The following is a 27,500-nucleotide window of genomic DNA, read 5'->3' as shown; positions in this document are numbered from 1 at the left end:
ACTTAGTCTTTATAGATCTATATATAGGGATATAGTGCCTATCGAATAAAACCTTGAGAGAACTTATTAAGTAAATATAATAGGCTTTATTATGAAGCGCGATAGAGTTAGTATATAGTACCTAGTAATATACACATACGATTATTATAATAGATAGGACTATTCGTTGTTAATTTCGTCTATAAACCTATATATACACTTAGGATATCACAAACACGAATTAGTATAAGAATCTTCGTTACTAACCTTTACGCTGTCCTATACAAAGTACTAAGTACTTACTTTGTAAGTATCTCCTTCTCATTAAGGATTAGACCTTTACCGAGAATTCAGTTTTCTAGAAACCTTAGGTTTCAATTAAAACTTCATATTCTGATACCCAATTCCAACACTAAGATCTAAACCTTTAGAGAGCTCGGCCCGATATAGAGACGTCTTCAGTACGATGTTAGAGAAGGTCAACACTCTGAAGCTATATAAATACCGTATTGAAACGGTACTGTCTATACCGATTTGAACGCTACGGCGTGAGCACTGTATAGCATCAAGTACTTGGTACTACTTAGTAGCTCTTGCCAACCGTGAGCAAACGATCTGCTTTACACGATCTTCTTTCATTGCTTTTGAACTTGATCAATGGCTTCCCGGACTCTATTCATTACTACTTAGTACCTAAGTACTTAGTACTTAGCTGCCACGGACCAACTAGTATCTTTTTCCTATTCTACCCTCATTATAGGCTCTGAGCCATCGGCCGCAGTATTCTCCACCCTCCCCTGCTGATGGGCTGTACTGTAGATGGTCACATACCCAAGGAAGCCTTGGCCGACGTCTTTGCTACAGAACTATGGCCATCATAACGGCCCCAACCAGGGCAAGAAGACTCATAGTCCCAGTCTGCAATGCACTGGCTGCTCCAGTGTAGGTAGCCACGGACGCTGTGGTGGTGCTTGATGTGCTCTCCCCACCGCTACCTGAGCTTGCAACACCAGTGGGGAAAGCTGGTACACCGTCTTCTGCATCACTCGTGGGTGGTTGAACGGTCCCGGTCGGATTAAGGACATTGTCAATGAATACGATGACACCATTAGCCGCTGGCACATCAACATAGGTGACTCCTGCACCATTGATGAACATCTCCTCTGCTTCGTTGAGGTAGACGGTCAACTCTTGGCCTGAGAGTGTCTTCAGAGTCGTTCCATTTGCCTCCTCCAAGACGCTGTAGTAACCAAGGAAGTCGGGAACGATGTGGTATTTCAGTACATCCACCAATGCCTCAGGGCTAAGTGCTGATAAGCTCTGTGAAACCGACTCCCATCCGTCATTCTTCGGGACGAAAAAGGTTGCGTCTTTGAGAGCGTTGACTTCATCGGTGAGGCCAGCTTGGTCAAGCGCTTGGGCGAATGATGATCCATTCAAGGGTCCCGAAACCTCCTCAGAGACAGTTCCAGGAATGTTGAAGACACTGTTGATGGGGTACAAGATACCTCCCTCGAACTCGTATGGCAATCCAATGGTGCCAGATTGGCTGTCATTGCCAGACCAAATGGCGATCTCGAATCCACTAGGGTTGTAGTATGCAAAAATGACTTGACCTGCCGTGAGGTTGGTATATCTGGGCGATGTAAGGAGGGTGTTCAAAGGACCATACTCGGTGATATTGTCGTAGATGCCGTCCAAAATGTGGTAAGAGAGGAGCGCCTGGAGGAAGTCGGCGCCACCCTCTGTGAGCTGCGAGTACCGTGGAGTTTCTGCGAACTCGAGCAGAGCTTTATTCGATGGAGCGAACACGGTGATGTTTGTCAATGCTGTGACGGAGTCCCTGACCTCGGGGAAGGATTGGAGGTATGTATTCAGGTACGAGAATCCATCGGTCTCATTGACCAAAGCAAGCAAGCTGGGAAATGAACCCCCTGCCTGGGCTGCAGCAGACGCAGCAAGAGCTGACAGAACCCACAGATTGCGCAACATTTTCAATATCACCCTTGTTTTCTCTCTTGGTGATGGAGTCTCTGTGGCTGAGAATGAAGCAGCGCCGTAGTTGGAGACAATAGAGGGTTTTATAGCTCTGCTTCCGAGACCTTGGAGCTCTGAAGCTACCTGCAGCGTCTTTCCCAGACACAACCCACTTGACACCAGCTTTGGTCTTGCTCCAATACCAGTGGAGAGCCATGTGTCGATTCACGCCTCCCCTGCTCTTCTTTCCGCCGTGATTCTCAACGCCGCATATCGGCATTGAGATGGTTGTGAACCAAAGATTCTGTCATCATTGCAAGAACCGCCGAGTTGAGCATGAAAAGCGATTCCGAGCACGGCAGAACTATACCAAGGGTGAATCCCACAAAGTCTGTGGCCTGGTTGTGTTCTCAACGAACGATGAGGCCAAGCACGGTTCCTAATCAAGCTCAGTTCACAGCTGGACTCCACCCGACAGCACTTCTCGTGGGTTTATCTTGGCGCAGCAATAGTACGAGACGGTGGTTCTTGGACACAGCTGCACGGGAGAAACCCAGCACTTTGTCTTGGTATGCTTGCAACATCTTTCGCCATAGTTTGAGAATAGCAATAACTCTTACCAGAGAACAATAGACCATACCGAGCAGATCCTGTCACGCTCACAGTCTGTCACGAGATGGCCAACAGCATAAAAGAAACTGGTGGATCCATCGACTTCATTCAACGCTGTGGTGGCTTGAATATGCCGATGTCGGGCATATATCACTTGAGTTTGCCGTACTACCACAAGGGTTCAATGCATCTACTAAGATCGATTAAGCATTGCTCTCTGGTGATCGGCTATTCCAGAGCTGGATTTCGACGTCCAGAAAATTTAAACTCATATTCTCCATTGTCGACACTTGGTCCTGGTGATGGGCTTAGTTGAGCGTGGAGGTTTGAGCCTGAACTTCGTGATAATCTTATCTAATCTTATCACGTTATCCTTGGCGTCCCCACTATATACGATCTCTCCAGGCATGTCCTCTCTGCTCATACAACGCACGTCACTTACACCGGTTGTGACAAAGGAGATTCTTTGAGCACCGGCTTTGGTGTTTTTCACAATTCATTTATCTTACGGAAGTATAGTTCGCCTGTTTTTGGAAGCTGGGGACATGGTGCAGCAAACTACTTTACTCGACCGCAGGAGGATGCTCTATGCTCCGGAAACGGGGCCACAACAGAGAAGAACGTTGGAAAACTTCGACATAGTGGGAATCTGCATTTTTCATGACATGGAATACTAGCCGGTCAACCGGAGTTCAGTTTGCGGGTCGTTCTCGGAAGTCAAGATGATGGATACCATGACAGGTTCGTGGTCTAATGCAATGCTGCGTATCGTGACCATACTTGCAGAAAATTGTCCCACGGAACTGGTTCTTGATTGATTGTTGGCACAAGACCTGACTCCAGCAAATCTGTTGCTCATGCCATGCCCGATGCATTGAAATATTTTCAGCACGCTTGCGAACCATGGTCCCCACGCAGCAGTCTGGCCATCGAGTCCAATACTAGGATGCTTTGATAGCTTCTGATGGGCTATCACCCATGAAAATTCTGCCATGGGCTGATCTGTACGTCTAATGATACCACAATTGGCAAGTCAGCTACCGAGTGTTCTCGACCGACAAAGTTACATTCCATCAGTGTCAAATAACGAAACCGCAGTGGCGCCTCTACATTCTTGGCAAGAATTCTGCTGAATGTTTGGTTCATCACTGCTGGAGTGAAGAGACCACAACTATTCGGATCAGTGGGTTAGGTGGGATGAAGTCGTAAGGTCAATGCTCAGATTTGAGGCTGTTACGTTCTGTCTTTTTGAATGGCAAACAAAATTCTTTCCGAGACCACATCACAAAGCTATATCACTCATGAACTACGATTCCATTTCTTTCAAAATCACATTCTCATGCATATTCTTCACGATTGATATTTCGACAAAATGGAGCTCAAACTCTTTCTCGCAGCTTTCATCGTCCTTCTTGGAGGAGCGGTGGCCGTGGATCCGGCGACCGACTGTCTCGAAGGTACTCTTGCAGCGGTTCAAATGTTCGGGTTAGGTGATCCTGAAGCAGGCTACTATGAAAACATGTGTCAAAATATGATCAGCGTCATGTCCATGTGGGCAGCTGCAAAGCTCTACTGTACGCCGAAAGAAATCGAGGCTGGTTTCAATCTCTACGCTCCGTATTGTACTGAATATGGAGGTGTCGAACTCATCTCCTACTCTGAAGTCCTTCCCCTTCTCACCGATGAATACATTACGTCCCTGCCAGTGGTGGGATTGGAAGAGATGAATGCAGGCGAGACTTGGAACACCTCTATCTTGATATCAAAGGATCTCTGGCTTCTGGGCTCCAGAAGTGAAGTATGTGTCTACCTGTGCTCGAATTTGAGAGCTACCTAGGCTTACTGACTGAATACAGCACGAATACGATAGGCAGTATACATTACACAAACGATATGGGTGAGTGCTTTTTTCCACGTTTCACCCTTTTCGCTTCCCACCTTCCTCGTACGATATGGATGTCCAGAATGCTAATGGTATTTCACAGATGGGCAGTCTACGGATTTTGGGGAGGGTTTCTGGTCATTGGCATGGCTAATCGGCTTATCTCGCATCTTTACAATTCTCGACGTAGCAGAACAACTACCAATCTCGAAGGGCTCGGAGACCTTCCATTTTCCAGTGCCAAATCCTCCGTCTTTCTGGCACCCGTCAAGACTATTCGTCACTGGCTACGTGCGCATTTGATCATTCCAGCCGCATTTGGCTCTCATCACCAACGCTTATACTGGTGGTGTTCTATTCCTACTCGCATGGAGACAATTATCGTGGGGCTTTTTTGGATATTGAATTTGGCAATTTGTACCGCATCGATAAATGATAGTGTGTTTGAAAACAATCTCTAGTAAGCTCTTCTGCTGATTTTACTGGGAGCTTGCGATGATGCTAACGAACCCCAGTTATTCGGTTGCAGTTCAATATTGGCGGTATATCTCGGACAGAACAGGCATCATTAGCTATGCTAATCTGCCTCTTCTTTGGATCTTTTCTGGAAGGAATAACGTCTTTCTCTGGTTGACTGGCTGGAGCTTTTCCTCCTTCAATATTTTCCATAGACATATTGCTCGAATCGCGACCATACAGGCAATCATACATTCAATTGGTTGGAGCGCTATCCAAATAAACGGTAAGGTCTATTGAATGCAGTGGATTGACTGGCTTTCAGCAACGAGACTAACTATTCTCAGCTGGGAACGGGTATTACGCCCTCTCTTGGGAGCAGCAATACTGGTACATGGGAGCAATGGTATACCTGTCCTCTTGCCACGAACAGAACGACGTGCTAACCTGACGATAGGCCACAGTGACCATGAGCCTTCTTCTTGGCCTCTCGTCAATCTATCTTCGTCTCAAACACTATGAGATCTTCTTGGTGTTGCACATTATCCTGTCAATCCTCACCATTGTTGGACTTTTCTAGTACGTTCAACATAACTACATGACTAAAGCGTTATCACTAACCGTGTAACCACAGCCACACGTGGGTATTCACCACCAAAGAATATGACCCCTATCTATGGCCTTGTGTCGCCATCTGGCTTTTTGATCGAGTTGCTCGCCTGGTCCGGTTAGGGTATTGTAATATCCGAGCTAGACGATCGGGTTCCCTTGTGTTCTCGACAGCGACGGCGACCTACAATAAGGACGCCGACCTCATCCGAGTGGTCGTCTTTCCGGGTTCTCGTTTGCTTCACCCAGGCCCTGGTCAACACTACTACATCTACCAGCTGAATAAATTTCGATTCTGGGAAAATCATCCTTTCACCCTGGCGGCATCATATCCAAGCAAACATGATATTGTCAAGCAGGATGGAGGCTCCAAGAGCCCAAGTGACACGGGCAGTCTGACTGGAGTGATACAGAAAGAGGAACCAGAAGTCACTTCGACAGCTCTACTCGGGGATAGTGGCCCCAGTTCGCCATCTCCCGCTTCAACATCATCCTTGGAGAGTCCAGCCAAAGACTCCACCGTTGCTTCTAGAGAAGACAACAATAGACTAGTGTTTTTGATACGGCCTTTCAATAGCTGGACAAAGCGCCTTCGGGACGAGTGCACACGTGCAGGTCCTTCAGGATTGACGAAATCAAGTCTCCGGATCGAGGGTCCTTACGGCCATGACGGTCAACTTCTTGCTTTTGAAAATATCATCTTCGTGGTCGGTGGCACTGGAATCGCCGGCGCAATACCATATCTGCAAGAACACTTGAGGCTTTCCTCCATTCAAACATCCAGCGCAAAAGGGACACGCGCCAAAAACCTTACCGTGATCTGGGCAGCAAAGCAATCCGCCATGATTCACGACGTTATAAACCATGAGTTAGGGCCTTTCTTGTGCAGAGACGACATAAGATTCAGCTTCCACGCAACGCGGGAGAAGAAGACACGCACAACAAGCAAGACGACTGAGACTGACGAGAAGATGCCGCTGACTTCGGGCTTTGAGATTCTGAACAGTCGTCCTGACATCAGTGGGAAAATTCTTGGTTTGGTCGACCAAGTCAACTCAGCCGGTTCAAAGGGTGGCAGAATTGCCGTCCTTACCTGTGGACCAGGAGCAATGGCCGATGAGGCTCGCGCCGCGGTGCATCAGGGTCTCAAGCAGGGGAAAAGAGGACTTGAGTATTTTGAAGAGGCTTTTGGGTAAGTCTGGTTCTCCTCTCTTCTTGCATACTGAGAACTTCTAACTGACAGTTTCCAATTTAGGTGGTGAGAAGAGCTTGGAGCAGTTAGATAACGTGAATTCAATGGTACTGCCAAGCCACTCTATCTTCTCGCAAAATGCAATTTCTGCTCTACATTATTTGCTAAGTATGTGGTGCTAGAGCATGATGCATGTAACAGTCTATAGTGATCCATGGCAAGAAGATAAAAGTCGTAGAGACAGACTCAACGGCATGCTCGTGGAAAGATAGCCGCTAAGAAATATCAACGTCAATTCAAGCTGAGGGAACTGAAAAATAATATATTTTTCAACTTAACTATGTACAGTAGCCGTAGATAGCATTTTACTCTCGTCCGATAACAAATACTAGTCCTGAGATTTGAATCCGGGGTATGAGGACCGTCATAGCCACTATCTATACCAGAGTCTTACAAGACGGCAGCCAGACCAAGTGCAGCAACGCCCATTAAGGAGAATAGAGGAGCACTGTCGACCTTTTTGCCAGCTCCCGTGTACTGAGCAGGGCCACTCGCTGTTGTGCTACTGTTCACATCCGTGGCAACAGCAGAGCTTGTGAGTGTCGGTTCTGTTTGTATACTAGTCATGACCGATAATGCTGAACTCGTCGCGACTTTGGTACTAGTTTGAGTCACCACTTCGGCAGAGACCACGCTATTAGGAGTGTCTGGCAGATTGAGGCTCACTCCATATGCAGCACAGAGAGATATGGCGAACTCGCTGGTGGCTGTGTTGATGCATCAGCCTCTGGCACTTCGAAACTGGAGGTCGCTGGGGTAATATCTGCGGGTGGCTGTTGAATAATGTGAGGAAAGTCATGTCATACCTGCAACTCCCACTGGATCACAGACGCTTGTGATCGATGCCACCAGGCCATTGATCACATGGGGTTTATTGCAGACGCAAGCGATATCAGTTAACGAGCACCCGGACGCACCAAATGCCGTCAGGATAGGAGTTTGCTAATCATGCCAGGTTTATCAGAATTTGGACATTGAATGCTGAGGGAGGAAGTGTAGGAAATCGTGTCGGAAAGGGTACCAGACTTACAGCGCATGTTGGTAAGCTCGTGATATCTTGAGCGCATGCATGGAGGGCTAGAGCCAGTGTGACAGTGCTAGTCAGGAAAACCTTCATCTTGTTCTTGTGGTGAGTGTCTTTCGCTCAAGGTGATTGTGCGAGAGTGTCTAAGCGAGTGTCTGGCTTGTCGAGAAAACTGAAAGGCCAGGAGAACGAGATTATTTGATTGGTCATGGATACATAAGCGCTAGCTAGATCTTATAATTCTCATGCATAGGTACATATGATCAACACGACAGTGCTCCGATAGTCGGATGTCGTGCTGAGAAGCGCTCTCATGAATTCTTTGCATTGTCTTGCCCACGAGGTCGGAAAAGAATACACTAAGCCTTGAAAACCCGCCCCTGTTCAGCCGAGCCTTGCCAAGGTACTGAGGCCTTGTGTATTGTAACGTCATGTACGGCGGACACGCAAACATTTTCCATTTTATCTTATCAGATGATCCCGCTGCAGTGCCAAGCCCTCCGGCCATCTCGGCAAGAGCAGATTTCTTGAACCTTCGCTTAGCTACGACGCTAATCTCAAGTACCTAGGTAGCCTGCATGTCAAGAGCCTGTGGATTACTCCACACTCAACCCCCCTCTAGAAGGCTATATCCAGTTATTACATAACAATTTACACCTGGTACTAATCCTTCGGCTGATAGTCCGAAGACCATGGCACAGACCTTGACGTGTAGGGTTATTGACGCCGAGCATGTTCGGAAACCGTCCTTACCTTTGGCAGTGACTTTGGTCCACTGACTGTTACCGTACCGGTGTCCCTTGAAAGGGTTTCAATTGAAATCATGCAGCCAAGTTCGATAGTCCTTCTGAGGACCCCGCGCAAACAGGTACGAAGTTTGGAAATAATGGTGGTCAATGGGAATGAGGCACCTACTCACAACCCATGTGCTGCTTGGAAACAATCACACTCATTCCAAGGTAAGTGAGCCGAGACACGATACCCGCTCAATTCGGTAGGGGCTGACCTTGTTTGCCCGATGTTCGTTGTTCCGTGGACGGAACTAATTATCTAAGTATTCTTAACATGGGACTCAGGATCGTATGATTCATCCAGACCACAGTACGACTTATGCATTGCATCTTCAAGAAGTTGTCAGGTTTCATCACTTTGGACTTTCTCCTGCATTGACGATGCCTCAGACATCACCGGGCGTTGGTCCGCTAGTCAGGTTACCTGAACCCTGGAAGACAACATACGAAGTCACTATCTCAGCAGGGATAGATTCTGTGCCTTTGTTCAGCCTTGTGCTTTCCCGAAAGCAATTGTCCGGTTCAAGTTTACCACCAGAACCACTTCATCTCGAGTCTTTGAGATTTAGTGATCTTGGATTGGAGCCCAATGTGCCCACACCTGGAGTTGGAGATAATTCTCTCGAGGCACGTTATCACCGGTCACTTATTTCACTTGTCTCGTGGAACACATCGATAGCACCTAGTGCCAGTCAGATATGGAATCTAGCATATGCGATTGTCACCAGGCATCCGGAGGTCGAGGACTTTCGCCTGGAGCTCACTGGACCTGGGGCTACTGGGTTATCTGACGCGCTTCGCGCTACTGGTCTGGCCAGCCGTCTGCCCAAATTCATATCAACCGAGCGCTCTGCACCCTCAACGGCTAGAAGATCTCTGGCCTGGATAATGCGATCAAGTTTCTGGCAAGGTGCTGGGTCCCCGTTTGGCACCCGCCCTGTGTGGGTTGCAAATCCAGATCTGTTCGGACATCTCTCTAAAACATTGACTTCCGTGCCTGCCTTTCCTTATGAGCACACTGTTACATTCAGTCTTGAAGGTCGGCCTGTCCATGCACAGCATCCCGTGCGACCGCCAAAGCCAGCTCACGGTGCGGTCATCTACAGCCGCTATATTCCTCATCTGGACGAATTCTTCTCTATGGTTCACTTTGATTGGAGAAACAAAACCCATCTTCAACTATTCCATGACTGGCAGAACGACCCTCGCGTGGCCGCAGGCTGGAACGAAACTGGATCACTAGAGCAGCACCGCGAGTACTTGCGGAAAATTGACGAGGATCCTCACCAGATGTCTATCCTCGCAAGGTTTAATGATACCTATTTTGCCTACTTTGAGGTCTACTGGGCAAAGGTGCGGAAGTACATATCTTACATTCCACGTTCTGGTGACTTACACTGTCTCGAATTTCTAGGAGGACCACATGGGCGTTTATTTATCTCCCCAAGCTGGTGATTGGGACCGAGGTCGACACTCACTCGTGGGCGATGTCCGATTCCGAGGACCTCATAGGGCTTCAGCATGGTGGTCCAGCCTGATTCATTATTTGTTCCTCGACGATCCGCGGACTATGGCAGTAGTTGGAGAGCCTAAATATACCAATGGAAATGTACTCGGATACGATATGGATAACGGTTTCCATATCCATAAATTAGCAGATCTACCACATAAACGCTCGGCAATTGTGAGATGTGAACGGATCAGGTTTTTCCAAGTTGCAAACTTTGGCTTCCCAACAACGAAAACTGAAATTGCCAATGGTAGAGGTAGTGAGGCCTCAAACAATCCCCAGGCGTCAGTGAAGGTACCAGGATTATCACCAAAATTATGAAAAAAGTTTGGCGTGATATGTAGGATGAGGTCCCTCTACATGTACATTTAGGCATCATAGTTCGTTGCATTTGGATCATAATCATAAAAGGTCGAATTCAAGGTCAGTCATATGTAGCTGCCCAAGGATGCGGTATTGTTGATCAAGTTCTATATACTAGTAAAGCTATAATACAGATAAGTATTACTATATAATTACATGTAGTTAAGGATGCAAAATCTGAGGTTCATGAAATGCTAAGACCTCGCATCTTTTCGTCGTCCGTTCGGGAGAGGATCTCTGGTGTAGAGGGTGCCACAAGTCTTGTGGCTTTTAAAGCCTCTATGTCTTACGTGGACCTCGGTCCACAATAGTACATCAAATCCTGATGTCCAAGGCCATATGATAGTTGCTCCGATTCCAGGAGTCCGCCCCACCTGCGCAACAAAAACATTGGGCCTTAAGATAAATTTGAACGCACGATCATGGTAATGGTAACATTAGCTTCTCATATGCGCCAATGTTCTTGGTACTCAACGCTACACTGCAAACATCTCCACAATATCACTACATTGGTCCGGGATTTTAGGACACCCAGATCGGGATTTTGCACACCTTTCAGAATGGAATTGTCGACAAGCGACTTTGGAACTTCGGCAAAAGCCGCTTATCGGAGCCGTACTGTTGATGCGTCGATAACAAACGGATTGAGCGACATCTTCTGAGTCCTGGAAACCTCAACCCCACCTCCTTGGAAACGAAGGGCTAGCACGCATGACATATCACAGGCATGCAACATCACTCAACTGTGCTTGAATATTCTGATCCAGAGTAGCTTGGAAGAGACCCATACCTTTGCTTTCTGTACGCTGCTCGAAAATGATACACGACAACATTTCAGGCAGCGCTTGTTGCCAACATATCCAGAGAGTCAAGAGCCTCCCTCATGGGGACGATGTAGCAGACAACACTAGCTGCATCAACGAGCAAAAGGCTCAAGAAGAGGTCTCATTTGCGGAATTACACAGTCCAATTGGCGTGACAATTTCTGAGAAACCTTGGTACCTTGAGTCTATCTTATTACTGGCTTGGAGTCTGCTTCTATATAGAGGAAGTATTGACGGACAGACCGAGGAGTCAACAGTGCTATGGGGTCCCTATTCAACATCTTCGTCCTCAACTTGTCGTCCCCGTGATGGAAGTAAGGCAAAATTGCATCACATCGTCTCGAATACTAGACACAGTGTATCACTGCTCTTGGCACATATTGGAACTCTGTGCAGAGCCTCGGATGCAAGCCCTAAACGCCCAAATCTGGATTTTGTCATGTTCTTCACAATGGAAGAATCTTCGACTTCAGGAGCATTTGGCCTCAATGTCAGATCGAGCGGCAGCAAACTATTCATCACAACGCCGGAGTGGGCCACCCTTTTGTCTCCAGAGATGGCGGGCGCCCAGGTTCAAGGCTACACGGATATCCTGCAGCGTGCGCTCATGGATGAAGAGCAAACTGTTAGCAACCTGATTGGAACTTTAGGCGCCGGGGAGCTGACAAGCCTTTGGGAGTGGAATGGCGTTCTTCCACCAACCATAAGCCGCTGCATACACGAAATCATCGCAGAGAGAAGTGCAGAGCACCCAGAAAAACATGCCGTCACTTCCTGGGAGGGCGACCTAACCTACAGTCAGCTGGACCGAGCATCTTTATATCTCGCTAATCAGTTGAGCAGTATGGGAGTGAAACTTGGAGCAGTTGTCCCTCTTTGTTTTGAAAAATCGATATGGACGGTTGTGGCTCTGCTGGCTATTATGAGGGCCGGAGGTACCTTCGTTCTCACTGATCCCTCTCAGCCGGAAGGTAGGCTTTCTACAATAGTGTCCGAAGTGGATGCTCAGCTCTTGATTACCTCTCAGAAGCAAGCCTCATTAGGGTCTCGGATTGCTCCAGATGCCAAGATAGTTGTTGTTGGGCCCGAATTGTTATGGTTAAGCGAGCAAGAAATCCACACTACACTCCCCACCGTCCCTGCAACAGCTGTTCTCTACATTGTCTTCACGTCCGGTAGCACGGGGAAACCAAAAGGGGTAGTGATATCGCATGAGAATTTCACTACAGGTGCAATACCCAGGGCAAAGGCCGTCGGATACAAACCTCAGTCGCGTGTCCTAGATTTTCCTTCCTATGCCTTCGATGTAAGTATCGATTGTATGCTATGTACGCTGGCAAATGGTGGCTGCATTTGCGTTCCATCAGATGAGCAACGAATCAACAATCTTAGCGAGGCTATACGATCCATGGACGTAAACATGGCTCATATGACACCTTCTGTTGCTCGGGTTTTGTCGGCTGACGCATTGACGCGGCTGGAGGTTCTTGGTCTTGGTGGAGAGTCGCTCTCTCCTGCCGACGCCACTCTCTGGAGCAAGGTCACAAAGGTCATCATCGCCTATGGCCCATCTGAATGCACTGTAGGGTGTACCATCAACAATGAAGTCGATACTTCGCTGCCATATACCACTATAGGAAGAGGCGTTGGAGGCGTTACCTGGATTGTCGACCCTGGTGACCATGATGTCCTGACCCCAATCGGTGCGGTTGGAGAGCTGCTGGTCGAAGGCTCTATCGTCGGATTAGGCTACCTGAAGGAGCAGGATAAAACTCGAGAAGTCTTCATCAACGATCCAAAGTGGTTGGTAACAGGTTCGAAAGACATTCCTGGCAGGCATGGTCGCCTGTATAAGACAGGTGACCTTGTTAAATACGACCGCGCCGGATCAGGTAATCTGGTCTTTGTAGGTAGAAAAGACCGCCAAGTCAAGCTTCGAGGACAGAGAGTCGAGCTGCTGGAAATCGAGTACCATCTTCGAAGAGGACTGCCTCAGGAGGTCAGAATCGCAGTCGAGGTGATAACCCCAGGAGGAAAGCACCACGAGCCGTCTCTAGTAGCTTTCATCTCGGAGGAGAAACATATACAGGCCGGAATGTCTGAAGATAGTGGACACATTACAGCGTTCTCCACGGAGTTACTCCAGTCTCTTGCCACAACCGAGGAATACCTCTTATCCGAGCTACCATCCTATATGATACCCACTGCATATATTCCACTACGTAGCATGCCACTTATGATTTCTTGCAAGGTTGACCGCAAGAAATTGCAAGAAATTGGACACAGTTTGACGGCACAGAGGATGGCTAGTCTTCGAACAAACATCTCTGGACATACTGAACCAAGAACGAAGGTACAGCAAGTTCTGCAAGAAATTTGGAACAACTTACTGGCCACCAATACTTATATCCATGCAAATGATAATTTCTTTACGCTTGGTGGCGATTCACTCAAGGCGATGAGACTGGTCGCTATGGCTCGAGACAGAGATCTTTCACTCACGGTGACCCAGATCTTCTGCAATCCAACACTCTCACGCATGGCATCAATAGCTGAGCAAGCAACTAAGGTCGTGGAAGGGGAAGTGCTACCATTCTCGCTTCTCCCGTCACACTGGACACAAGGAGATGTGAAGCAAGAGGTAGCGACGCTTTGCAAGCTTACGCCATTTGATATCGAAGACATCTATCCTTGCACACCACTTCAGGAAGGTCTTATGGCTCTCTCTGCCAAACTGAGCGATACCTACATTGCGCAGAGAGTGGCCCACCTGGCTGACCCCACAATGGCTTATGGTCTCAAAGCCGCATGGCAAGCTGTGACCTCTGTTTGTCCAATCTTGCGTACCAGGATTGTTCAGGTACCCAATCGAGGATTAATGCAAGTTGTGGTGAAAAGCGGCTCCGAGTGGTTCTCAAGTAACAGTCTCGAAGACTACCTGCAGCAGGACCGTGATTCACCCATGGAACTCGGAGCCGCTCTCGCTCGATTTGGACTGGTCACAACCGAGGAGGGAAAATTTCATATTGTATTGACCATACACCACGCGGTATATGATGGGTGGATGATGCCCTTGGTCATTGACCGGGTCAAGAGATCTTACCAGGGGCTGGAGTTGTCACCGCCAGTTCCCTTCAGAAACTTCATCAATTACCTAGCTGGCAGTGATCAGAGAAGATCCCAAGATTTCTGGAGAGAACAGCTCCGTGGAGCTAACCCTACGCAATTCCCTGTTGTTCCATATCCGGGATATCAGCCAGCAGCAGATTCACTTCTCGAGCACCGAGTTGATGTTACAATCCGCTCATTCTCAAATACCACTATCGCAACAGCTATTCGGGGAGCATGGGCCCTAAGTGCCACAAAATATACATCCTCAGAAGATGTCATCTTTGGAGAGACCGTGACTGGCCGAAACGCACCTGTGACAGGCATTTGCGAGATTGAGGGACCGTTGATCACCACAATTCCTGTGCGGATTCACTCAGATAGAACCATGCTAGTATCTGAGTTTCTCCACAAAGTTCAAGAGGAGACCGTACTCCGCATTCCACACGAACATATGGGCCTCCAGCATATCCGTCGCTTGAGCGCCGATGCCCTCTACGCTTGTGATCTTCGCACCGGACTCGTTCTTCATCCGAACACCGAGGACCCAGAAAATGCTTCTCCTCCAGCCAATCTCAATCCTGCGGATGCTTTTGCTCCGTTAAATGACAGGGAGGCTGCCGAAGAGGCCCTGAAATTTAACTCTTATGCTCTAATGCTTGTGTGCTCCCTAGACAGACGTGGATTTTTGATTATGGCGAGCTTCGACAGCCACACAATCGATACAATCCTCATGCAGAAGGTGCTCGAAGAATTTGGGCGCACTGTAGAGGAGTTCTGCAGTCCCACTGACAAGCGAATCTCCGATCTACTTATCTTTGAGGAGCCAAAAGCAACTGATTTGCTCGTGTTGAGCAAAAATCATTTTCAAAATATACTTCCATATTTGCAACATGAACCGCGGTTCGATTGGAAGCAGATGAAAGGCATCTGGATAGTTGATCCAAGGGACGCCGAATGTCTGCTGCCTATTGGGGCTGTCGGGGAAGTTCTGCTTGAGGCTGTCCAAGAACAAAGCCTCGTGATGATCGAGAAACCGAACTGGTTTTCAAAGATAACCATTGATGGAGACTCTAGCACTATATACAAAAGTGGGTATATGGGTAAGTTTAGAGGCGATGGTACCGTCGTCTTTCTAGGAAGCAGAGGAGAAAATACTAACGATAATGATCAAAATTTGGCACAAAATGGTGCTCCAACGAAAGAAACAGAGTCCAAAGCGGGAAAAATGCGTCTCCTCTCTCGATTGTGGAGTAGCATCTTGAACATTCCGGAAGTCGATATCAGCTCTGAAGCTGACTTTTTCTCATTGGGAGGTGATTCTATCGCAGCAATGAAGCTTGTCTCGGAAGTACGAATTCAGAAAATGACATTGACAGTCGAGCAAGTATTTCGTCACCGTCAGCTCGACGACATGGCTCATATCATGGAAGAAGAGTCGATATGTGACGCTCTTTCAGCAACGCCGGGTGAATTCACTTTGCTTGACTGTGCCGATTTAGCTAGCTTCATCACTCAGGAAGTCGTGCCAATTTTGGCTGATTCGACGTGGACAATTAAAGACATCATACCATGCCGGCCCTTGCAGGAAATAGCCGTAAGAGGAACGACACAACTACCAAGATTTTCAGTACGCTACGAGCTCTTTTACCTGGAAGGCATCTTTGATCGCCAGCGTTTGTTCATGAGCTGTCAGGAACTTGTATCTCGCAACGAGATTCTTCGCACAGTCTTCCTCAGTCAGAAGGGCCGTTACTACGGAGTTGTCTTGGAAAAGCTCGACATAACCATGGTTGAGTATGCAATTGAGGGCGATCTGAGGGAATTCGCGACAAACCTCTGTAACCTGGATGTGCAAACAAAGATGGCAGAAGGAACACCATTCCTCAAGTTCTTCTTCGTTCAAAAGGAACATAATCAGGCTTGCTTGATAATGAGAATCTCACACGCGCAGTATGATGAAATATGTCTACCTGGTTTACTTCACCAATTGGCAGCCATACATGCTGGCAAAGAAGTCCCAGAGACCCTGCCGTTCTCACGGTTCGTCTATCATGCGACCCGTGACAGCATGCCAAAGAGTATCAACTACTGGCGACGTCTCCTAGAAGGCTCGTCGATGACGAAGCTGGCTCCATCTAATCTACCATTATCAAACACCCCAGCAGCAGTGTCTGCAACTGTTGATATATCTAGTCGATTGAAATCCATTACCACAGCAACTCTTCCACCTGCGGCCTGGGCACTATGTCTCGCACGCCGCCTGTCGCTACGAGATGTCACTTTTGGAGAGGTTGTCAGTGGGCGCAACACGGGACTTCCGAATGCTCATATGATCATGGGTCCCACATGGCAATATGTTCCAGTCCGGGTTAAATTTGAAGATGAGTGGTCTGCGAAAGACCTGCTCGAATCTGTCCAGCAGCAGCACATCGATACCTCAAGGTTTGAGGCTATGGGCTTGTCAGAGATCATCCGTAATTGTACAGATTGGCCTGAGAAAGTCGAATGGTTCGATTCTGTCGTCCATCAGGATGTCGATCACGTCAACCGGTTGCCACTTATATCCACCAACAGCCGCATAGAGACCATCTACCCTCATCCCGAGCCACTTCGAGAATTGAAATTCCAGGCCTTCTGTAAAGGAGATTCTCTTACTTTGGAGATTGTCACTTTTGAGGACTGGCTGGATTTCGGAAAATCCATTCTGGATGACTTATGTGATTGTTTGAAACAATTGGTGAATAGACCAACGTCTGCGCTCTTCGAGTCCGCTACGTTTGAGAACATCGTTTTGCACATTTCAGACACGGTCGAGGTAGTCAGTGTCACTGGAGGAGGAGCTTTCAATATTTCGACATAAATAGGGCTACAGCCTTTCTAGAGTATTATAGATATTGCATCCATGTTAAACATATTGTCCGTTACCAGTCGAAAGAGGCTTGAGTCCTGTACATGAGATCGATTCAATTTTGATTACATTTGTATTGAGTCTATTGGAGCATTTGCTGCTGCACGTTCAATCTATAGAGTTCATTTCTTTTCATCAAATCATTGTGACTTCCTGAATCAACCATAGTCCCACCTTCCACCATGAAGATGACATCTGCCCTCATGACAGTATGCAATCGATGTGTGATGGCAATAACAGTAGTGCCAGAGCTACGAGCTGCTTGAGTGAGTCCTTCCTGGAGGGCATGTTCAGACTCGGCATCTAAAGCGCTGGTGCTCTCATCCAACAATAGCAATCGTGGCCGGCGAACCAAAGCACGAGCTATTGACAATCGCTGGCGTTGACCGCCGGACAACTGGTTACCTTTAGGCCCACAATCAGTGTCGTATCCATTCGGAAGTTTCATGATGGTTTCGTGAATGCTGGCTAACCTGCAGGCGTGTTCGATTTCCTCGTCTGTTGCTTCATGCCCAGGTCTTGCCCCAAGTCCAACGTTGAATCGAACGGAACCAGAAAAGAGCATGTTGTCTTGGGGTACAATTGCAGTTTCATTCCGAAAGTCCCGATCTGATATGTCTATTCCATCAATGCTGATTGTCCCGGATGATGCACAGTAGCTGTGTTGTAGCAAACTTAAGATGGTTGATTTGCCGGCCCCAGAAGGCCCCACTAGCCCACAGAATTCGCCAGACTGAATAGAAAAGGAGATATTCTTCAGCACAAGTGCATCATGATTTGATGGGTAGGCGAAGTGGACAGAAGAGAAGCAAACACTTGCTCCAGCCCTAATCGGAAGCTGCGTGCTGGCTTCGGTAGCTGCCGACTTTTCGAGATCATCAGCGTCGTTACTCGGTGGAGATGGCTCATTGAACGAGAGGTCTCTCGAGCAATCGCCTATCATGTTGAGTACTCGTGAAGCAGCTGCATAGGCCCGTGATATCTCAGGAGCAAGGCTGAACATCTGGCTCCATAACTGAGCACTTACCAACATTGCCACAAGTACAATAAAGAATTGTCGCTGAGTATTCTCACCTCTGATGATCTGGTGCGAACCCCACCAGTATGCAAAAGCGTAGATGAAGAAACTAACACTGCTGGAGATCGCAAGCCACACGTTTGTAAAGATGCTGGCGACAATGATCTCCTTGCGCGGGGATTCCAGGGCTTGGCGATAGTTGTCCATGATTTCTTGCTCCAGAGAATAACTAGCAACAGTCTTGAACGAGTTCATTGCCTCTATACAGATGCCAACCGATTTTTCAAACGCCTTTGAGTACCGTTCTTCGAAGCGGGACAAGCTGAGTAGTTGCATTAATCCAGCCCCTAACAGAATAGGTACCATCGTTAAACATACCAAAGCGATCTTCCAAGCGACTACATGTGACAAGACCACTGCAACACAGAAATTGACCAAGATGGAGAATATGGTGCCCATGATCGAACCACTAAATCCGCCGACCGCGCTGCAGTCCTTAATAATGACGGATAGAAGCGTCGAGGGATCATGACCCACTGCCTGGTACCACTCGATGTCTTGCGATAAGAGAGATCTGAACGAAAGCACTCTCAACCGAAACAGCAGCCTTTCTGCAACTATCGCAAATGATGACCAGCTGAAGAAGTTCGCGAAGAGTTCTACGCTAGCCACCATGAAGAGCATGCCCCCAAAAAACCTGCCGAGTTGAAGGATTCGGCTGATGGTGGCTCTGCATGGGCTGAGAGCATCAACGACGTTTCCGAATATCAGGGCTGCAGCGATGAATGTGAGCCCAACAATAACTGCAGAGATCATGGCCAGAATAATCCAGCGCAGGTTTGGCCGAGCATGATGACTCATTTTTCTCATTATTTGCCACGAAGAGAGGGGTGGACAAATCCCAGTTGGTGATATCTTAAGACTACTGCGCCTGTGTGGTCTTTCATGGGGCCCAGAGATATTCAGACCTGCACTCATTTTGTCTGTGGCCATATCTAAGCAAGTATGCGACGAGCTTGTTGTTGACAGAGTGTTTTGATTCCTCATATTGGAGACGTTCAGCGTTTGCAAGCGAACCATATCACAAAATAGGCCAGGTCTCGACATAAGCTCATCGTAAGTCCCTTGATCAACGACTTGACCGGTTCTCAGAACAATGATATTGTCTGCGTGTCTGATAGTTGAGAGGCGATGGGCAATAGTGATAACTGTCCTCGTCTGAGCTAGTTCTTTCACGGCAGATTGAACACGTTGCTCGCTTGCTGAGTCTAGGGAAGCAGTAGCTTCATCTAGGACGAGTACCTTCGGGTTCCGAACAAGAGCTCGTGCCAGAGAAATCCTCTGTCTTTGTCCGCCACTGAGAGACAGTCCACCTGTACCGACCAGTGTGTCGTAGCCTTGGTTGAATGTCTGGATAAAGCTATCAGCGTCCGCTAACCGCGCCGCATTCTTCACCAGGTCTACAATCTCATTGACAATAGCTTGATCTGTTTCGATAAGTTCATGTCTGTTTGCTGATAGCTTTTCCCCCAGGCAACTCTTCAACTTTTCATGTGTCGGGTCCGAGGAGTTCACGAGGCCGACGGCTATGTTCTGCAGTATCGACTGACTAAGGAGTAGTGGTTCCTGTTGAACAAGACCGGTAAGTCCTCTCAGATTCCTAATATTGATATCAGACAGAGGCTTTCCATCGAGAAGAATTTTTCCTTCAGTTGGATCATAGAGTCTAGCGATCAATGCTGCAATTGTAGACTTGCCGCTCCCAGATGGCCCAACGATGGCTGTTTTTTTACCGCTGGGAAACGAAATATTGAGTTCTCTTAGCGCGAAATCTTCAACTCGTGACGCATATTTGAAAGAGACATTACGGAAGTCGAGCCTCCCAGGAGTGGCAGCAGATAGATTGTCGCCATCATCTAGCGTGCCATCTAGTAACTTTTTGCGATCAATATCCTCTTTCAGTTTTAAAAAGGCAGCGGCAGCACTCCCGAACACTGGCAAGAGAGGAGCCGTTGAGCCCAGAATCACACAGGCTGAATTTTAAGATATATCAGCTATACTTCCATGTACTGAGCGATCGACACAAACATACCATCAATGAGGACAAATATCACGGTATATATTTCCCCAACCGTGGTTCCACGGCCTTTGCCGTTGAGCATGTCTGCGATCATGCGACTACCCTGCCAAAAGGCTAGGGCATTTGCAGAATACGCGACGAAATAAAGCATTCCTGCCTGCAAAGCCGCCACATAGCCCTTGTGGATGCCCTGCCCTCGACTGAACGCCGAGAGCTTTGCAAATCTGCTCTCTAGCCGTGGCCCAGCGCTAAATGCTTTCACCACAGCAATGTTTGAGAGTGCTTCTAACGCTATGGACGCTGCAGAGGAGGCAGAGTCGGTCATAAGGAGCGAAAATCTTTGAAAGAAGGCACCTCCAACAATAGCGACAATGAGAAAAGCTGGTATCAGCGATACCAGTATGCCGGTCAGCTTTGTATCCTTGATAAATGCGACAACGTAGGCAGAAACAAAGAATGAAAGGCTGGCGATGAAGATTCCAACCTTCTCGCAGGTGCCGGCTTGAACAGCCTGGATATCATCACTAAGGCGTGATGCCAACCGGCCTGCCTGGTTCTGGTCGACGAAAGCTTGATCTTGGCGAAGTATGCTTTGAAAATAATCATGTCTCAATCGGGATGCAAGGCGATGGCTAATGATGCTCCAGCAAATAATATGGATAAAAGTTAGCATGAATGCTGCGATAGCAATGTACACAAGCTTTAGCACTCTTCTGTTGATAGCATCTTCATAGCTATAGCCAGTGCCGACGCTGTCAACTTCGCAAGAGGCACTGTTGAGGTCGTTCACGAGCTCTCCAAACAGAATCGCCATCAAAGGATATGGGACGCCCGCTGTGATTGCACAAATAATCCCAATCACCATAAGACAACTATCCGTCACTGTTGAAGCCGCATATCGAAGCATCTGTAAGTAAACTAAAAGAGGCTGCGCTTGTCAGTTAACACAAAAGACCCTTGCTTCAACAGTGAAATAGGGGATTGCTCTAATGGACAGAAACTTCTCACCAACTTAGATGGAGTCGTCTGCTGCTCTGATGATGCAGCACCTGTTCCGACGGCGCGTTGATTCTGATTCTGACCATCGTCCATGCCTTCTACTGCCATTCGTACTGAGGTGGTAGTGCTGTGGGTTAGTGACGGCGTTGATACAATCACAGCCCTCTTGTCAAATCACGGGACATTGAGCGTCTTGTGTAAAGCCGTGCAGGTCGCCAAGTAAGACTGTAGAGGTGTCACATAGTTGTAGAAGTTGGACAGTTTACCCACAATTGTTATTGCTTCGGTGACCACTGAGAGATGGACCACCCCGGTCTAGTTGCCCCAAATATGACGATCATACCAGGCTTTCAGGCTTCGTGGCCTTTGATAGCAATGAGAGATCACCAACGTGGTTGGGACCGAAGCCGACTTCGGGCAAGGCAAGAGCCTCCCCGCCTCGCAAGAGTCGTGGGCCCCATGCGACTCCCTGCCAAGCAATGCCGCCAAGCTCTCCTAAAGGGGCGATAGCCTTGGGTTACCAGTTCTTTATCACCCCACTTGCGGTCATTTGATGCAATGTGAAAATTTGTCCTTATGCACTTACAACCCCGGTCTGCTGCCAGGCTAGTAAATTCTTGCCTCTGACAACAAACTGTAGGTTCCCAAGGTGCTGCAGCTAGCGAAATATGCCATCGTTCTGCATTTTTGGACTGCTATTAAGCTATCGATATCTGATGATACTTGGTGTGCGCGACACGGGCACTTGGCATTACTTGATAGGATGAATATGTTTTCGTGGAGGCTAGACTCGACATCGAATGTCGCCTGTCGCCCGACACATTCCCGTATTACCAGTGTGAGTTCTATTGGCCCTGTTCGAAGCAAATTATTGTAGCTTCTTCCCTTCGATTTCGCAACGACTAGTTAAAGCCGATATCGCTTAAAACAATCAAAAATTCTTCATGGCCGTTTGCTTAGGACGAAGATAGATTTTCATGCACTCAACACCATTAAGAATTTGCAGGGGGCTAGGAAAAACTCACATCAAGCCCACTGTCTCTTGTGCTCGCTCATATCATGCCGGAACCATGAGCACTAGTCTGTCGGTACCTGTTCTGAACATGAGAGCTGAACATGGCATCTACCCCAGACGAGCACTCTGCGAAGCCCGGGTTGAAAGAGCATCTACACAGCTTCTTCAAAGCACCCTCCAAACATGAGAGTTCTGGAGAAGACAGAACACATGTTGGTGAAGAGTCACCAAACGATCATGAAATCACACAAGTTTCGAGAGACGCTCAGGCCGGTGTGCAAAGGATTCAAGCAGCAACAACCGTCTGGACCAGAACAAATCTCATCGGTGCACACGTCTGGTAAGTAACCACTACACTTTATAATCAGGACTGTTGAAGAAGCTGAGGTTGGTAAAGCATCTGGTTCATCTACTTTGTCATCTCAATGGAAGAAGTCGTCCTTCGCTCCTTGAATCCTTATGTCACCAGTTCATTCTCGCTACACTCTCTGACATCGGCAACAAATATCATGTCAAGCATCATTGGCGGATTAGCCAAGATTCCGACCGCGAAGATACTCGACACTTGGGGCAGACCCCAGGGTATTGGTTTGATGACATTCATTTGGATTATTGGATACATTATGATGGCTTCATGTAAGAACGTACAGACTTACGCTGCTGCCCAAGTATTCTCTGTGACCGGGTGCGTATGAATCCTCGGAATACCCAACCTGGCCCCACTAACAACTGCGAATTTAGTGCGCAGGGAGTGAGTTACTGCCTCACAGTCTTCATCTCGGACACATCGACACTCAGGAATCGAACACTCATGCTTTCTATCGCAACCTCGCCGTATATCATTACCACCTGGCTAGGAGGCCCACTATCCCAGAGTGTCATACAAGGCCCTGGTTGGAGATGGGGGTTCGGCATCTTTGCTATCACAGTTCCTCTGGTCGTAGCCCCCTTAGTATTCCTCTTTCTTTACAATCAGAGGAAGGCTAGGAGACAAGGGCTCATTGATCATATACACATTAGCCTTCGTCCGTCGGCATTGAGACGGTATGCGATCGAGATCGACCTTCTCGGTATCATCATTCTCGCAGGTGGTATGGCACTTTTCTTGTTACCTTTCAGCCTTTACTCTTACCAATCGGGCAAATTTCGCTCCCCAATGATTATTTGCATGATCACCTTTGGTGGCGCATTGCTCATCTTTTTCGCCTTCTGGGAGAGATTTTGGGCGAAGAAAACGTTCATCCCCTTCGAGCTCCTGATGGACAGAACAGTCTTCTGCGCCGGGCTGATGTTCGTTTGTGTGTTCTTCAACTCAATGGTCTGGGGAAGCTACTTCTTCTCTATGTTACAGGTGGTATGGGGTCTCAGCATCACAAATGCAAGCTACGTTAGTGCCATTTACCGCGTGGGTTCTTCACTCTGGGCTGTTGTGGTTGGGCTCTTGATCCGGTGGAGTGGCAGATTCAAATGGCTGGCGTTGTACTTTGCAATTCCCCTGATGATGCTTGGGGTTGGGCTGATGATACAGTTTCGTCAGCCCAGCAGTGATATTGGCTACGTCGTCATGACTCAGATCTTTGCGGCCTTTTCAGGCGGGACGATTGTGCTTTGTGGAGAGTTGGCTATGATGGCTCCGTCAAATCAACAAAATATCGCCGCCATTATCGCCATCTTGAATTTATTCGGTAGTATTGGAAGCGCCATGGGAGGTGCGGTGGCCACCGCGATCTGGACCAGCGTTTTCCCAGCCGCTCTTCGAAAGTATCTCCCCCCAGAAGTAGATGCGGACAAGGTCTACGGGTCGATCATCGCTCAGATGTACTATAGACCTGGCACACCTGCTCGAGAGGCAATCAATCGGGCGTATGGTGAGGCACAACGTTACATGCTTATTACAAGTCTCGCATTGTTGGGTGGTGCATTGATATGTGTGGCGCTTTGGCGGGATATTCGTATCAAGGACATGAAGCAAGTCCAAGGTCGTGTTATATAGCTTATGCTTGTGATAACCTCGAGTTGTGAGTGCCTATGCCATCGGTTACCCCTATTCATACTTGTCAACCCAATGAGTTCATCTTGCTCTGGCTTACTACCATCCCACAACACTGCATCTCCAGGCCATGACAAGTCCAACATAAGAGAAAGTATCTACCCAATCGTGCAGATATCCGCATTCTTCAATGACCCCAGATAGTATTACATGCTAATTCCTGCCTTTTCCAGGCTATCACTGTATATGCCGGAAGAAATCAAAAGGCTGTCGTCACGATGCCCAAAATCGTTCAGAGGGGGCCATACCGACTTCCTAGAGGCAAGAATGATCACTCAAGGTTATGGAAGTTGTGTGTGGCAACACTGGGGCGACATAATGATACTAGTATTTTTCTCCTTTTGCAAGTCTGCCCTCGAGCTGACAGTGATTATACTCAAACTATAATGCCCCTCTCCAATCATCTAGCTTCCATGAGCTCGGTTGCTCTTCCAGTACTTTGTCACATGTCGCCTACCAGGTACTATGTTGATCAAAAGGTGCTGTCAATGAATCATGCTCTTGGGACTTACAGTATATCTAGGAAGGCTCTTGACGTCGGCCAACATTGAGGTTTGTGGATCTCCTCGCCTAGTCCCACAACGTTCTTTCCGAAAAATACAAGACAATACAGTACAAGTACGATGTATCTCAAAGCCTTACGTAATGCCTAGGCGAGCTATACCTCAGTTACTCCGTATCTCGGGAAGTACCTCGTCACGAGAGTTTAGTGTAATTATCTAATCTAATCAGATCCGCCGTCCATTTCGCCAAGATGCCGCGCCAAGGCAGCGGAGACTTCCATTCCGATATCGAACTGACCTTAGAATTGGACCAAAATCCCTCACACAAAGTGTTCGTTGGTTTTAGCTTGAAAATTCTGCTTTGTCGACACCAGTCGGCAATTGGCACTGTATGCTCAGAGACTTACGATATCGACCACGGGCACGTTGACCCGATCATCCCCACCCCTAGCGACACCGGCGCCAAGGCATTGATGCCCTCGGGAAAGCAACAACTTCTGACGTTGCGCCATTGTATGGTGTATGCGCGGCATCTGTATGTGGAAAGAAATCACACAGGCAGAATTCAAAGTGGAAGCCCTTGGGATTCGAGCCCTTCAGCATTGCCATGAGGCCTAAGTTATTCGACGACTCCACCTCATCAGTCTTCTCCCTGGCTGAGGTGAATGGACTGGCAGAATTGGAGGACCATACCGTTGTCTCTGACCGAGTCCTCTCTGAAACAAAGCCCAATATTGCTTTCTAGCCTGACCCAACGAGAAACTTGGTCGACCAATTATGCCACCACGGACAGCCATTCCTGTAGGTCAGACATGGTTCGATGTGCACAAAACCCATTTCTCAGACGTTCCGGTATCTGCAGATCAACATGTGTCAACAACAGAGTTTCTTGCTGCCACCGAAGCGACAATCACCATATTCGACCTCCTCGGGTCGCCCGTTTTTGCACCCATAAAGCATGACATGGCCTTCAACATAGAACGGGTACGGACGAGACAGATTCAGACATCGCACCCGTCGAGCACACTCCAGCATCTGGTCAAGGATGAGTTGGTAACACAAAATCATTCCGCCACCATGGGGCTCACGTGGCTCATCCGTGGTCTCGACTTTCTAGCGCATGCGTTGAGGTCTGACCTCACACAGAACAAGGATGTTCCAGTGACAGAAAGGTATCCGAAGAGGGAGCTGCGAGAGTCATTTCGCGATAGCTACAAGGTCACACTGTCGCCGTATCATACGGTGGTGATCCGACCCATATTCCGTGCGGCCATGAGTGCAGCGCCTCGTCGTAAAGACTTGTTCATTCGGCTCAGTGGTCAAGGGACGGATCCCGGAACAACGGTAAAGGCAATGGAAAGTTGGTTGACTGGCTTGGAGGTTATTGTGACTATTTTGAAGGGTTTCTTGGCCAGCGACGAGGTCCAAGCCTGCGTGCCAGAGGGTATGCAGTAGACGAACAGAGTGTTTACACCTACAGTTGGCCATCGCACTCTAGAGCGATATTACTATTTTAACCCTCAAATGGCGGATAATCCCTTCCCCGCCATTCGTCAAAGGTCATTTCATTTGCCGCAGAAGGCATGCGCACCATGAGTGGTACTTCGATGTCCTCATCAACACCAAGGACCTCTTTTTTGTGTACGAGCTTTTCGTTGATGCGCTCGAATCCTACTCTTTCGTACATCGTCCATGTTGATGGCGATGCTTCAATGTATACAGGCAAATCCGCCCGGTCCGCCAGATCCACTCCCCACAACATCAAAGCCATGCCGGCTTTTAGACCTTGGTGCTCAGGCTTGATTGCAATTGCATGAACGTCTGTGGACACGTTGCATTAGCGAAAGCTCAGAACCAGGCAGCTTTGCGTACAAATTGATACTAGATAGGCTAATCTTAGGGGGGTAGACAGGAAGGCACGTAGGGGCTGAAGAGGAAAATACGAACAAAGACTCACATATGTAGGGACGGCCACCGAAGAGCTTTTCTCTCATTTCCCATAATGGGCGAACGACTGCCTCGGCGCGTTCCCGCTCGCGACCTTGCAGCCACGGCAGACCAGAGTACTTGCGCTCCTCTTCAGAGCGTTGGGCAACAAAACCATCGGCTAATATCATGCCGATGATCTCGTTTTTCTCGACGTCGACGACTTTCCAGGTGTATTGCGTGGTGCTCTTGTGCCACCAGTCCAGCGTTGCCTTGGTGTGCTCTTTACGGAATTCATCTGTGATTCCACCTGGAAACAACACGTCTAGCATGAGCGCGGCCATCGGCTCCTGTTTGAAGGCTTCAAAATAGCAGTCGTAGACTTTTTCGATATCTGGGATCAGTGCGGGTGCGACCACAACCCCCATGATGAAGGGTTATTGAGTTGAGGATTCACAGGTCGCTCAGTCAAGACTCGTAGAAAGATTGAAGTGGTAGTAGAGTAGAACAATATGGTACAGCGCTTAAGAGACAGCGACTCTTCGAGAAGGGGCGGCTAGTGAGTCTTGGACTGACATTCTCAATATGCCATTCCAGACTCCACTGTTGAC

At 48.1% G+C, this 27,500-nt stretch overlaps 9 protein-coding genes across 9 annotated transcripts; 5 read left to right on the top strand and 4 right to left on the bottom strand.

Moving 5' to 3' along the window:
* Window positions 1–837: 837 nt before the first annotated feature.
* LTR84_002447 (uncharacterized protein) lies at window positions 838–1,971 on the bottom strand (the record flags this gene model as incomplete). Its single annotated transcript, XM_064846057.1, has 1 exon — window positions 838–1,971. The coding sequence occupies one exon, from the start codon at window positions 1,969–1,971 to the stop codon at window positions 838–840; it is 1,134 nt and encodes a 377-aa protein (XP_064706282.1).
* A 1,969-nt stretch (window positions 1,972–3,940) lies between these two features.
* Window positions 3,941–6,711, top strand: LTR84_002446 (uncharacterized protein; the record flags this gene model as incomplete). The annotated part of the gene is made up of 6 exons (XM_064846056.1): window positions 3,941–4,366; window positions 4,425–4,465; window positions 4,554–4,729; window positions 5,254–5,312; window positions 5,364–5,485; window positions 5,541–6,711. The coding sequence occupies 6 exons, from the start codon at window positions 3,941–3,943 to the stop codon at window positions 6,709–6,711; spliced, it is 1,995 nt and encodes a 664-aa protein (XP_064706281.1).
* A 446-nt stretch (window positions 6,712–7,157) lies between these two features.
* On the bottom strand, window positions 7,158–7,804 carry LTR84_002445 (uncharacterized protein; the record flags this gene model as incomplete). Its single annotated transcript, XM_064846055.1, has 2 exons — window positions 7,158–7,474; window positions 7,798–7,804. The coding sequence occupies 2 exons, from the start codon at window positions 7,802–7,804 to the stop codon at window positions 7,158–7,160; spliced, it is 324 nt and encodes a 107-aa protein (XP_064706280.1).
* A 1,159-nt stretch (window positions 7,805–8,963) lies between these two features.
* LTR84_002444 (uncharacterized protein) lies at window positions 8,964–10,037 on the top strand (the record flags this gene model as incomplete). The annotated part of the gene is made up of 1 exon (XM_064846054.1): window positions 8,964–10,037. One exon carries the CDS (start codon window positions 8,964–8,966, stop codon window positions 10,035–10,037), a length of 1,074 nt encoding a protein of 357 aa, XP_064706279.1.
* A 1,693-nt stretch (window positions 10,038–11,730) lies between these two features.
* LTR84_002443 (uncharacterized protein) lies at window positions 11,731–17,250 on the top strand (the record flags this gene model as incomplete). The annotated part of the gene is made up of 1 exon (XM_064846053.1): window positions 11,731–17,250. One exon carries the CDS (start codon window positions 11,731–11,733, stop codon window positions 17,248–17,250), a length of 5,520 nt encoding a protein of 1,839 aa, XP_064706278.1.
* A 130-nt stretch (window positions 17,251–17,380) lies between these two features.
* LTR84_002442 (uncharacterized protein) lies at window positions 17,381–21,503 on the bottom strand (the record flags this gene model as incomplete). Its single annotated transcript, XM_064846052.1, has 3 exons — window positions 17,381–20,349; window positions 20,409–21,324; window positions 21,405–21,503. 3 exons carry the CDS (start codon window positions 21,501–21,503, stop codon window positions 17,381–17,383), a joined length of 3,984 nt encoding a protein of 1,327 aa, XP_064706277.1.
* Window positions 21,504–22,511: 1,008 nt separating this feature from the next.
* Window positions 22,512–24,403, top strand: LTR84_002441 (uncharacterized protein; the record flags this gene model as incomplete). Its single annotated transcript, XM_064846051.1, has 3 exons — window positions 22,512–22,750; window positions 22,808–23,095; window positions 23,152–24,403. 3 exons carry the CDS (start codon window positions 22,512–22,514, stop codon window positions 24,401–24,403), a joined length of 1,779 nt encoding a protein of 592 aa, XP_064706276.1.
* Window positions 24,404–25,740: 1,337 nt separating this feature from the next.
* Window positions 25,741–26,418, top strand: LTR84_002440 (uncharacterized protein; the record flags this gene model as incomplete). Its single annotated transcript, XM_064846050.1, has 1 exon — window positions 25,741–26,418. The coding sequence occupies one exon, from the start codon at window positions 25,741–25,743 to the stop codon at window positions 26,416–26,418; it is 678 nt and encodes a 225-aa protein (XP_064706275.1).
* A 58-nt stretch (window positions 26,419–26,476) lies between these two features.
* Window positions 26,477–27,317, bottom strand: LTR84_002439 (uncharacterized protein; the record flags this gene model as incomplete). Its single annotated transcript, XM_064846049.1, has 2 exons — window positions 26,477–26,784; window positions 26,921–27,317. 2 exons carry the CDS (start codon window positions 27,315–27,317, stop codon window positions 26,477–26,479), a joined length of 705 nt encoding a protein of 234 aa, XP_064706274.1.
* Between the last annotated feature and the right edge of the window lie 183 nt (window positions 27,318–27,500).

This window comes from Exophiala bonariae, assembly GCF_035927105.1.
Source record: "Exophiala bonariae strain CCFEE 5792 chromosome Unknown scaffold_13, whole genome shotgun sequence".
NCBI lineage: Eukaryota > Fungi > Ascomycota > Eurotiomycetes > Chaetothyriales > Herpotrichiellaceae > Exophiala > Exophiala bonariae.
This window is presented reverse-complemented; position numbering and strand designations above follow the sequence as displayed.